This window comes from Nomascus leucogenys, chromosome 20, assembly GCF_006542625.1.
Source record: "Nomascus leucogenys isolate Asia chromosome 20, Asia_NLE_v1, whole genome shotgun sequence".
In the NCBI taxonomy this organism is placed as follows: domain Eukaryota; kingdom Metazoa; phylum Chordata; class Mammalia; order Primates; family Hylobatidae; genus Nomascus; species Nomascus leucogenys.
Window position 1 is genome coordinate 80,563,243 of NC_044400.1, and position 12,308 is coordinate 80,575,550.

General features: G+C 47.8%; 1 protein-coding gene across 1 annotated transcript in view; it reads right to left on the minus strand.

The window, feature by feature from the left end:
* Positions 1-12,308, minus strand: part of HTT (huntingtin) — a 169,522-nt gene that overhangs the window by 23,727 nt on the left and 133,487 nt on the right. The window contains exons 46-53 of the mRNA XM_030801394.1: positions 11,762-11,900; positions 10,731-10,853; positions 8,142-8,355; positions 7,575-7,720; positions 6,141-6,318; positions 5,089-5,190; positions 2,671-2,858; positions 291-417 (exon numbers count right to left, since the gene is read on the minus strand). Of these exons, the coding sequence (XP_030657254.1) occupies positions 291-417; positions 2,671-2,858; positions 5,089-5,190; positions 6,141-6,318; positions 7,575-7,720; positions 8,142-8,355; positions 10,731-10,853; positions 11,762-11,900 (1,217 nt within the window). The remainder of the gene's footprint in view (positions 1-290; positions 418-2,670; positions 2,859-5,088; positions 5,191-6,140; positions 6,319-7,574; positions 7,721-8,141; positions 8,356-10,730; positions 10,854-11,761; positions 11,901-12,308) is intronic.

The window sequence follows — 12,308 nt, forward strand, 5'->3', positions numbered from 1 at the left end:
GCAGAATTTGGTCTCACGTTGTCCATTACACACGAACCTTTCCTGACTTCAAACAAGCCCGGAATACACAGAGCTGGGATTCAAGCCACAAAACACAGGAACTGGGATCTATTTTCTCAGTATAAAAGGAGTTTTGCCAACACTGCAAAATGTATTTACATAGGTTTGTATTATTAGCATGCTTAAATCTTTTCTGGAGTCAAATGAGAAGATCCCAGTACTGGGGGCTCTGGATTTCCTCCTGGTAGATGTCCGACAACGGTGACCTGAAGGAGAGGCCCCAGTCGTACCTAGTGTGTTGATGCGGTAGATGAACTCCTTAAAGACTTCCTTTTCCTGGAGGAACTCCACGGGGATCTCAGGGAATGCTGTGCCAAAATCCCCTCCCGGTTTGGGTGACCATCCAAGCTTCCACACCTGAGAAGATGAAAAGGAAGTGACATTACCCGAGTTGAGTCAGGACAGACACACTGTGAGGAAGCAGGAAGCCCGACTTCTCTCCACTGGGCTCCCTCCTCACTACCCCAACACTGTCCCAGAGCTGGCACCTTCCCCCCCAGAAAACAGCTCCAACTGCTTCCTGGGACTTCCTTCCCCATCAAGTGGCCCTCCCAAATCTGCTCTGCCCTCCCACTTCCTGTCCTCATCCTGAGGCTGCTGGCACACCCCACTCAGGGAGTGCTGAGAGAGGCAGGCAGGAGTTAGAGACAGCACCCCTTGCCCACAAACAGCAGATGGTGTGTTAGAATAAAGGCAGGCATTCAATGAAGTTCAGCTCAGATATGTTTATTGGCAAGCAGGCATGAAAACGAACCATACAGCTTATTTCTGTAAACTCTGAAGTCCAGTTCTCTGTGCATGAGGTGCTCAGACAAGTGCCATGCACAGAAGAATCCAGAGACAGGCATGATGCTGTTCAAGTGGCAAGATCAGCTCATGGTCTGGCCAGCTCAGCTTACATGCCTTCAGTGAGGTGACAAAGGACCCAACGGAACCCCAGGATTCCTACAGCCCATCTGCACAAAGGCAGAGGGGGCTCTATGATAATGACCAGCTAATCTCTTACCTCACCACAGGAAAGCCCTCTCTTTAAATCGGTTATGCTCCCCTATGCTCCTCTCTGGTACCCACCCAGGGGGAGACTGCAGTGTCTGTCACACCTGCCTTCCAGATGACCGCACTCAGGGAACTCAATGCCAGTTAAGAGCTTGCTGGAGGAATTTTATCTACAGCGTGCAGCCCGTCCTGGCGTAACTTCAAGTGTGTTCTGGACGGCATGACCTCAAGACTGTGCCCTCCTGCATGGTCTCCCCGAGCCCCTCCAAAGGAGCAGTTACTGTCTCAGAACCAGATGCTAACGAACCCACAGTGACTCGCTGTGCACCAAGAGTGGGGCCGAGAGCAACCCCATGCAGCAAGGGTGGCCTGCTTCTCCAGCACTCCTGCTGCTCTCTTCCCAGGAAAGCCTACAACTCCCTGTTCTGCAACTGCTTCTAGCACCGCCAGGCACCGGTCTCTTCTTCGGAATGAGCTCTCCATCTGGAATACCTTCAGCCCCTGCGGCAGAATCCTCCTCATCTCTCAGGATCAAACAATACTGCGTCCTTGGAGCAAGCCTCCCTAGACTCTCCAGCATACATACACACGCATGCACACACACACAGGCAGGCACGCACCCTTCTCAGGCAGCCACAAGCCTCTTCCCTGGGACCTGGCTCCATTCTCACTGACCTACACCTGCTGGCTCACACCCTGCCGGGTCGGCCTTTCTTTCCTGCCTGAGGATGCTGCAGGCCCTAAGGAACAGGTCCCATCATCTTATTTCAGCAGGCTGGTGGGGGATGATGCCATTTCACTGGGCAGAAGTCAGTCCCCCTCCATCAACCCTCTCTCTCCTCAAGCTAAGCTCCTCATATTATCTGAAACAAGGGTTCTGATCAGTAACACCTACCTTTTTTTTTTTTTTTTTTTTGAGACGGAGTCTTGCTCTGTTGCCCAGGCTACAGTGCAGTGGCACGATCTCAGCTTACTGCAACCTCCGCCTCCTGGGTTCAAGCGATTCTCCTGTCTCAGTCTCCTGAGTAGCTGGGATTACAGGCACCCGCCACCACACCTGGCTAATTTTTGTATTTTTAGTAGAGATGAGGTTTCACCATGTTGGCCAGGGTGGTCTCAAACTCCTGACCGCAAGTGATCCACCCACCTTGGCTTCCCAAAGTGCTGGGATTACAGGCATGAACTACTGCGCCTGGCAATAACACCTACTTTAAACCGATTCTGAAGACAACAGCAAAATTGTGTAGAAAAACATGAATTATCTCCAATGGAAAATCTCACTCACTCGAGGGGGTGTGGTTTCTGGTCTGCCATTAAGCAAAGCGGTCTAGTTGCTCTAGAATAAGGTCTAACACTAATCTCTTAGGGATGTAGGGCCTCAGTTCATTTTAGAAAACCCAGTATTTCTACTAGCGACCTCCACACGTGGTGCCCGAGGAAAGCAGCCTGGCACCAGAACCACAGCAGGCACCAGAATCACAGCAGGCACCAGAACCACAGCAGGCAGCCTCTGGGCTGCAGGGATTCTGTCCCGCCCTCTCAAGTGTGCCCAGCCCAGGGCTTACCGGTGCATTTCACCGTACTTGGTCTTCTGCAAGGAACAACCAGACTCACCAGTGGGGGCACACGTGTGTAGCTGTTGACAAGTGGCAGGCGGGCCAGGCTGATGATGATGTTCCTAAGCACTGACGTGAGAAACGCCGGCACACCGCTATTCCTTTTATGACCCAAGGCCAACACCGACTGCAGAGACTCCACCATTTCTGCCACCATCTCACAGGCTGCGGTGATATACTTAGGATCTAAACAAGCAACGGTTAAGAGAGGACTTTTTAAAAAACACATCCTATATGCCCAGTGTGGAAGGCATGACCTACAACCAGCTGCTCAAGCCGTAATTGTGGTATCCACTTAGACTCTGAGTTGGCCAATGAAGGCCTGCAGATTCTACCTCCTTCATATCCACCTATACCATACAATTCTCCCCATTTTCTGCTGGGATTGCTGGAATGGCCCTGAACCTGAGCTCTGGCCTTGGTTCCCAGCCCTCTGGCCCACTCTCTATGATAAGGCCAGCAGCAGCCTGTGACAGCTGGAAGCCATCCTGTGGCTCCTCAGCCTCAGACTTCCTTTAGGACACCTCCTCTGCCCCTTGTCTTTCTCTGGTCTCCCAGGACCTGTGTCTGTCCCTTAGCTAGTATCAAAGGGCCATGTTGTCATCCTTGCTTCACTGGCTTTCCTAGATCAGAGTGCTTGAGGGGCTTGGGGCATGGTTCTGATGGACATGGAAACTCCCAAGGCAGACGCTGAGGAACACTTCACACCCTTGGGAAGATCCACAGCATGGTGTCTTGAGTCTAGAATATCATACCTACTAAAATATGATTTGTTGAGTCAATGAATGTGTAGTAAGTGGCTATTACCCACAGGCCACGAGATTCTGCAGTTTGGGCAACTTCCTAGGATAGAGAATGACTTCTCATGCTAACGAGTTAGCTTTATTAATATTTATTGGATGACCTTTAAGAAGTAACGTCCTATCGAGGTGATTAAAAAAACAAAGCAAGCTTCCCACTCTGGCCTAAAGAGGGCCATAGGGAATAAGCACAATCATCTTCACCCAAACAGAACCCACTTCAGGGCCCGCTGCTCTAACTCAAACCCCCAAGATGTCTCAACTGTTTTAAAGCAATGGAAATCTAACTAAAAATCATGATAGCATTTGTTGAGTATTCATAACAAGACTGTCATCCGTTCCAGGTGCTTTACATGGATGGATTAACTGATTGATCTCAATCCACACAGTTGGCGCTATTCTTATCCTCACCACAGAAGCACAGGATCCACAGCCTGAGGTGCCACTCGGCTGGAAGACACAGGGTAGGGAGGTGGGTGTTTTCATATTCCTTAGGTAGCAACAAGAAGTCATGAAATCACAAACTGAAGCCTGAAGGACCCAGAGACGTTTGAGATAAAAATTCAGAGAAGTCCTTGGCTGTGCATTAAAATGCCATTGCTTCTGGGTCATTCTCTAATTACAAAACCTTGAACCGGGAACCAGAAGAGAAAAGTACTATGCAGAAGACTAAAGACAGGAAAACTGCATCCATAACTAGGATTGCACAAAGGCTGGGAGAAAAAGCCCCAAAGCACTGGTGCACTCATGATTGAAAAGGCATGTTTCCTGAGCCACAGAGCATGGAAAAGATGCCTGATGCTCCAAGTAAGGGTGCTGTGTAAAATGTGCGGACAGGCCCCAGGTGAGGCACCCCCCCCGTCTGTGGGACACGCTACAGGGGGCATTCCCCACCAGACACCGGGCTAAAGAAGCTGAAGCGGCCCCAGCAGCCTAGGGGCCCTGGCAAGAACAAAAGACACTTGGCCAAAAAATTTTCCTCCCAACAGGCACTGCCACCATTTTCCTAGTAAAATACCTACTCTAGAATTGGGAGGAAAGTGCATGAAAAGCCGTAGTATGTGTCTAAGTCTATAACTGGCTTAAGTCACTGGGATTTGGATTTTTTTTTTTTCTGTAGGAAAAGCGGGATTTTCTTTTAAATATCCACCAAAACAGATGGCTGAACCTGACACTGAGGTTACTGAATACTCATGTGGGAAACATTTTTTCATTCATTATCACTCAACAAAAGGTTGTTGCTTGCTGACCAGAGGCTGAGCATTAATTTCTGAGAACACAAAGAAGACAAACCTGTTCCCTGCCCTCAAGGATCTCAGAATAACTGCAGAGTGTGGAAAGTGTTGGGGGGAAGGGAGCGCTCCCCCAGTGGCATCCCAGCTGGTCTGTAGGGTCAGAGACAGCCGCATGTGTACGGATAAGGTGTTCACTCGGAAACAAAAGAGCTGGCAAAGCAATGGACTACAGCCTCTCTGACAGCGAGGGAGGAGCAGCAGGACACAGCCGAGTTACGGTGCGCTTCCAAGAGTGCACACTCACCGCGGTGCACGTCTCTGTGAATGACTTTTAAGTCCTGGAGGAACTACATGTAAGAAAAAATGGGTCCTGAGACTTACTCTGTGTGTTTGGATCTACTTCCTCCTCCTCCTCTCTGATGGCTTTTGGGGTATTCGTCCTTCTTTCTGGACTAAGAAGCTGCTCTCCAGGCTGCACTGCAACTAAAATTACAACAGAACAAACAGAAGAATTTCCACACACTTCCATCAGTGCTTTTTATTCAAAATTTTACATTTGTGCAGCCTCACAAAAGTTCAAAGGGATAGACAGACTAGCCTAGGTTTCTTAGAACCAATTTTAGACAAGCAGACAATACTAGACTGAGGTAGCAATCTCTTGGTTAGTGGTATATGTCTGAAGATTTGTACTTCAGATTTCTAAGTCCCTCGACTGTCTCCTGTTGGCCATCTCTCACCCTGAGGTTATTATGAGATGGCTCAAGATTCATTACTACCAAAATCATCACTATAACCTCCAAGAAGTCTGGCTTTTAAGTATTAATCCCTGGATCTTTGTTTTCAAGTTGGCTACAAATGCACAGATGAAAACAATTATGAAACATCAAAACATCACTCTATAACATTTAATTTAAAAATACAAAGCTTCAAAACGCCCTCTAACGTAAACTATGACGTCCAATTTTAAAAAAATTGTGGTTAATGTTCCTGAAAAGAATAAGCCACTTTTATTTTACAGTACATTAATATTACAATGCAGTATAGAAACAAACATTTTAACTCTAACAGAAAACAACCAACCTTCTGAATGTAATCTTATTAATCTTATGATCATATAAGACGAAATGCATAAAACAGTCAGCTAAGACCAAAGATCAGAGAGACATAAAGTTTAGAAGTATTTTTGATGAAAGCTGAAACTTCAAAATCTAAATAAAATGACTAAAAAAGCAAATTCCAGTTAAATTCCAGTGTAGACTCCAATATATTGGAGAGTAAGAGATGGGGCCCAGCCCTTCCTAATGCATATTTTATCTACCTCTCCATCCCCAATTCCTAGCTTAGTACCTGGCAAACAGGCAGCACAAAATAAAAACATGGTGAACCAGACAGGAACTATGATAGGAACCCACTGTTCTTGGACGGGGACTCACCGGCCTCCAGGATGAAGTGCACACAGTGGATGAGGGAGCAGGCGTGGGTCACAAACTCTGTGGAGGAGACCACGCTCCAGAGGCCAGGCAGCTGCAGGGCCAGGCAGCAGCAGTCCAGCCCTGCCTGGAGATCCAGACTCAGCGGGATCTGCTCACGGATCAAATGCCAGGACAGAGCCTAAAGGGAAGTACCAAGTCACAGAATGCCCACTCATGTACCTTCGTTTGGGGAGGCCGTGTGAATCACAGTTGTGGCGGAACCGTCCAAAGCACTGAGGGGCAGCGGGTCCAGATGCCCTTACCCTTCCAGAAGGACAGCTCTGACATGGCTCCATTACATTCAGTCCTGACCCACCTATTCCCCAAAGTGCCAGTCCCCTCTCTGCCAGAATGCCCCCTTACTCTGCTGCCTCTCTCTCCTTTCAGTGCTGTGGGCTCCTGTAGAAATCTCTCCTGGGCTACGTGGCCACCAGGCCAGAGGCTCTTCCTTGGGGCTCCCACAGCACTGGGGCTTGCCTCTGTCATAGCCTCAGAGGTTGAATTTGAGAGCGTGGGTTCTAGGGATAGCAGGCCTTGGGTTCAAATGCCAGAATGGCTACTTCCTAGCTCAGTGGACCTGGGCAAGTCACTGAAATTCTCTAAGCCTTGCTTTCCTCACCTGTCAAATGGGAGTAACAGAGCCTATCTCACAGGGAGTTGTGAGAGTCAAATAAGATGATGCATATAAAGTATTTCATCCTGCACACAGCAGGCACGTAATATAATTAGCAGCGATCACCCTGTGCTGTGAACACACGCTGGCTTTCCCACTTCCCCACTAAGCTGAAACCTAAAGGACAGGGATCACAAACCATGTGACTCCACGTGCTTCAGAATAAGGGTGTATTTATCATGTTGTGAGTAATGGCACTGATGCCCTTTGGACTCCTCCCTTTCTTTGGTGTGAGGTGGAGGCGGAGCCTCTGTGGGTCTGCAAAGTGTGTCCTTGCTGAGGGCAGGCAGCACAGCGATGGCCCTTTAAGGATACAGGCCCGACTTTAATGCATCCAAAACGTGTACACACTTTGGGGGCTAATTACAAGCACTAACACAAACCAAGTATTCCTTGGCTGACATGTCCAGGCCAACTTAAGACATAAAGTACTTCCAGATGATTATTTTTCAAGTCTCTAAAATTAGAATCCACATAACATTGTAGGTGCAGATGAGAAGGGGACCTGGCTGACCTCACAGGTCACCGTGAGGAGTGGCGAGGCAAGGGTGAAGGATGGCTACAATAACTTGACGGTGACAAGACTCACTGCCAGGCTGAGATGGAAGAGTGACTGGACTGGTCAGAGCTCTTGCTTTTCAAATAAAACTGCTTTACCGTCTTCAGTGTCAGCTCTATGCCCCCTCCCCACAGCAACACTGAGCTCCCGAGCTGCCTCTTACCTCAAGGGTTGCCACCACGAATTTCACGATGTCCTTCTCTTTCTCAGGAGGAAGGTGCAAATGACTGGGCAGTTTGGAGACCACCACCAGGTACTGTGCCAGGGCCCGGGCTAGAGTGGGCAGGGACTGATACAGTGCAGCATCCCCTGAAACAGAAGGCCCTCGTGGGTGGGTGCAAACGTGAGCACAGATGCATCACCTTCGAAAGGCAGTCAAGCAGTTCTCAGAGAATCTGATGAAAGCTCAAGACATTGTTCTTCAATGGCACATCTACACATCCGTCCACACGACTGCATGTGGTTTGGGGCTGCATCTCCCCTGAGGTCTGGCCCAGCCTTCCTCAAGGGCTTAGAGCCCTATGTCCATGACCATGTCAATGAATGGCAAAATGGCAAACACACAGGAAGAAATTCTGAGCTGAGGACACCAGTGCTGCTCTTTAGCTACCTCTGTAAACGCTTTCAATGTATTAGATCCACTGCCTTTATTGTATATTTACTTGGTGCAAAGTACTATACTGGCCCTGGAATGCTTTTTAAAAATAAGATAAATTTTAATTTTAATTACCAAATAGATCATTCAACTTGCTCCAGTAGGCCGCCGGCTCTGCAGGCAGGTCAGGCTGGAAGACATGATGGACAGCAGGCAGCTGCTGCACGGTGCCGCTCACGCGGGCCAGAGTCACCTCACGGGCTGCTTCAAAAAGGGGACTCTTCTGGCCACCAGAAATTTCACTCATCCCTAGGCTTAAGCATGGAGCTAGCAGGCTTAGGTTGAACTCCTGAAATCAGAGCATTAAAGGTTAACAAACAATAACAACAGATTATGAGCTTTCAATCAGGTAAGAAAAACACAACAGAAAAAGAATAAGGCAAATGTTTCTGAGAAAATACAAATTGGTATACCATCAAAAATATTAAGAAAATTCTACTCTATGCCTGATATAAATATTTGACAATTTCATTCAACATATGCTTAGTAAAATATATTTCTGTTCTCTCTTGGTACTTTAAGTAATATTTGAATTTTTTATGCTCTTGGATTTGCTTGAAATAAAAATTTTGGTATGACAATTTTAATTCATAAAAACAAAATCAAAGCTAAAGTGTCATCCAAGACCTCAGTGATACACCAACCATCCCTAAAGTTTGAAAAAGATGTTCAAATGCAGCTGAAATACATAAAAGTAGCCATATGAATGCCAAAATTTTGGTTGGAAAAATGGCATTTCTTATGTCAATTTGGATTATGTTTTAGCAACCTTTTTGTTTAGCCATTTAAAGATTGGGGGCCAATCTATCTATCTTAGTTTAATATTCAGAAAAGCATCATGAATGCCAAAAGTTGAAGCTTTCTTTTACAGTCAGAACTTTTACAGCTGTTCAAAGCCCAATTAGCAAATTTGAAAAACCTAATAAACGAATCACTAAGCAAATTTATCACTCAGTAAGTTAGCTTTCACTGCATGAATCTTAAGATAAACAATTTTAGGCCGAGCGTGGTGGCTCAGGCCTGTAATCCCAGCACTTTGGGGGGCCGAGGTGGGCGGATCACCTGAGGTCAGGAGTTTGAGACCAGCCTGGCCAACATGGTGAAATCCTGTCTCTCCTAAAAATACAAAAATTAGCCGGGCGTGGTGGTGCATGCCTGTAATACCAGGTACTCGGGAGGCTGAGGCAGGAGAATCGTTTGAACCTAGGAGGCGGAGGTTGCAGTGAGCTGAGATCGCGCCATTGCACTCCAGCCTGGGGGACAAGAGCGAGACTTCGTCTCAAAAAAAAGAAAAGATAAACAATTTTAGCAAATGGATTTTGGGCTAATTCTCCTGTTGTTTTCAGTTGAGCTCTTCAGTCCGTCAGAACACACTGTTGTGTTGCCCTCCCCGCAAGGTCTCTTTTCATGAACACCTGCCGCCACCCCCAGCCTCTACATGCATTTGTCCTCCCAGGTGCCTACTTCCCTCCCATTTGCTGCATATCAACGCAGGGCTAAAGCACCAGGAGGTTTCTCCCGTCCTAGTAGGTCTGAGAGGAAGCCCTGCTCGGGCCATGACTGCACCACACCCAAGAGGTGGCCCTCCCACTGCTCACAGGACCTGCCCACGGGTGAAAGACAGGGACACCAAGGCTTTGCATGGCCTCCTAGCTCTGTGCAGGGTGCCCTCTGACATCTGGGGTTGGGGGGTGAAGAACCTCACTACATCTAACAGAAGTGTGAGTAGAGGAAATCTTGCTGCATCCAAGGTCTCTTTTACGACTAAAGATCAACTTCCAGGACACTAGAAACAAGTTATTGACGTCACACATTACGACACTGTATTGAAGTCTATGGCAAATACGCAACCTTGACTTCCATTCTGTCTTGGCCATGGAGCTTAGATGATAACATCCTGTGTTTGTTCCTCCAGTGGAGGCCAGATAGTTCTCATCCCAAACCATACACCCAGCCTTGGGGCCAGCTGGATTTCAAAACAATACCTCCTCATGAGAGAGGGCTCCCATCAACTTGCTTCAAATTTCACAGCTGCCTGCTTCCAACTGCCATCCAGTTTCTACCCTGCTCCCCTGCCGCTCATGTTCCCCACCCTAGATGCCAATAAAAGTGCCCAGGGCCACACTTCATTCCCTCATATGCCCCCAACCTCTGTATGTGGGGGGCCTTTAGGCATGCCATGTACCCGCCAGGACCTGTAAGTAATAAAATCTTCATTTCCATCTTGAGTCTCTCCTAATCCCTGAGGGAGTGCTCTCCATCTTCTCAAAGATCCTGAATTAAGACAGACCCCAATTCAATACCGTTCCTCACTGCCACGAGAACAAGCAAGTAAAACTGCCTGTAATATAAGACCACCTCCATTTTCTTTCAATGCATGAAAGGTTGAGTGAAATCGACTTGCCTCCTTGGATTCTAATGTGGCTGCAACAATGTGCTTTTCTGTCTCGATCAGCATACCCCCCCATGTCCTGACCCCATCTGAAATGGAGTCCTCCCCACTTCCTGGCCCCATTCAGAGTGGAGTCTGACATCCCATCCCTGTCCAGAGTAGAGTCCCCAACATGTGTTGTCAACAAGTGGGTCACATGATGATGAGACAAATCCCACTTGGAAGTCACAAGAAAAGCTGAGGATTCCTTGCCTCCGCTGCTCCCCCCATACCGAGTTCATCATGAAGGCACTCATATCTTCAGCAGGAATCCGATTCACCAGCTCTGCACCTTCCAGCAGTGCAGAATCTGACCTGGTCCAACACTGGGATTTGACAAGATGAATGTACCAGTCCTGGGAAGAAAAAAATGGATAAGGGGAACATGATGGGCGGCGTTCAAGGGGACTTCACATCCCTGGAGCTACAGGCCTAGGCCAGTGCTTGGGAACACCGCACTAGGCTAACCAAGAGGGCTGCCGGCCGGCATGCTGTGGCTATACGGCTCACCACACCACAGGTCTTCCCCTTTGGACTTCTGTTACCCGTCTGGGCACCCTCACGGCCTCCCCCTTCACCTGGTGAACTTCCAGTAGTCCTTCCAAATATAGCTAAACCACTAACGGTCAGCAGCCCCTTTGCCATCCTCTCCTGGGTTGTCTGCTTTGCTCATCTCTCCCCAGCAACCAGGGCAGGGCAGGGCAGGCGCTTAGCGAATAGAGCCTAAGAAGGCAGGACTAAACCTTCGCTTTCTTATACTTGGGCTGCTGGTTTTTGAAATCTAAATTCATATTCATAAGCTGAACTCTGTCCAGGAAAGTAGAGTACCAAGGCTCTACCAAGGCTCCAAGTGGTCCTTAACCATGAGGTATGAGCAGTGGAGGTGCTGACAACATACCAGAATGGCTGGCAGTGGCAGTGCAACTCACAGGTGGCCAGAAGGTATGAGGAGGTAGGCTAAAGGCATTGACATGTGCTTGAAGGCCTGTGCAGTCAGGAGCCTGCAGGCCACGGCCCACTGTCCCTTGATTCACCCACTAACTACTCACCCCACACTCCTACCAAAAGGGTCCCACATCAGCACTGCTTGGCTCCCTCAGACCTTGATTGCCCCCCAACGTCTCTAACCACAGCTTCACTGAGCCAAGCCAAGCACCAGAACTCCTTGGGTCCACTGCACCTCCTCTGCACTCTCTGTATCTGCCACAGGTGACAGAGGCACTCAGCGCTCTGTGCCTCCCATGCAGACACGCTGGACACTTACTTTGTCCGGACTCACTGTTTCCAGTGACACGTGCCCATCCCCATCCAGCGGGTGGGAAGAGACTGGAGGAGAGGGACTAAGTGAGTCTTGCATGGTGGAGAGACGAAACCTGTCCAGCAGGGAATAGAGCCTTTGGTGTCTAAAATACAAATAAAAATGAAATTACAGTACAATTTGTTTTTTTTTTTAGTCTTAGTCTAAACTCTGCACACTAGGATTCTAGAAATATACACTCTAAGGATGCACTATTAGTGGCTTCTTAAAGGAAAATACAACTTGTTTAAAACTTTTTCTTCACAGCTATTTTCTCATCAATACTCAAACAGGTCATGATACAAATGCAGGCCCTAGTTTACTTTTAAGTATCACAGTTTGTACTCCATTAATATTTTCCAGAAATTTCATTTACGCTCAAACATTGCAACAGGCAATACATGGTATAAAAGCTAATAAAGGCTTTCTTAATAAACGTAAAACAGATCATCTAAGACTCAAATGCACAAACTCCACTATCAAATATCCCAGTAAGACAACTGATAGGAATTTA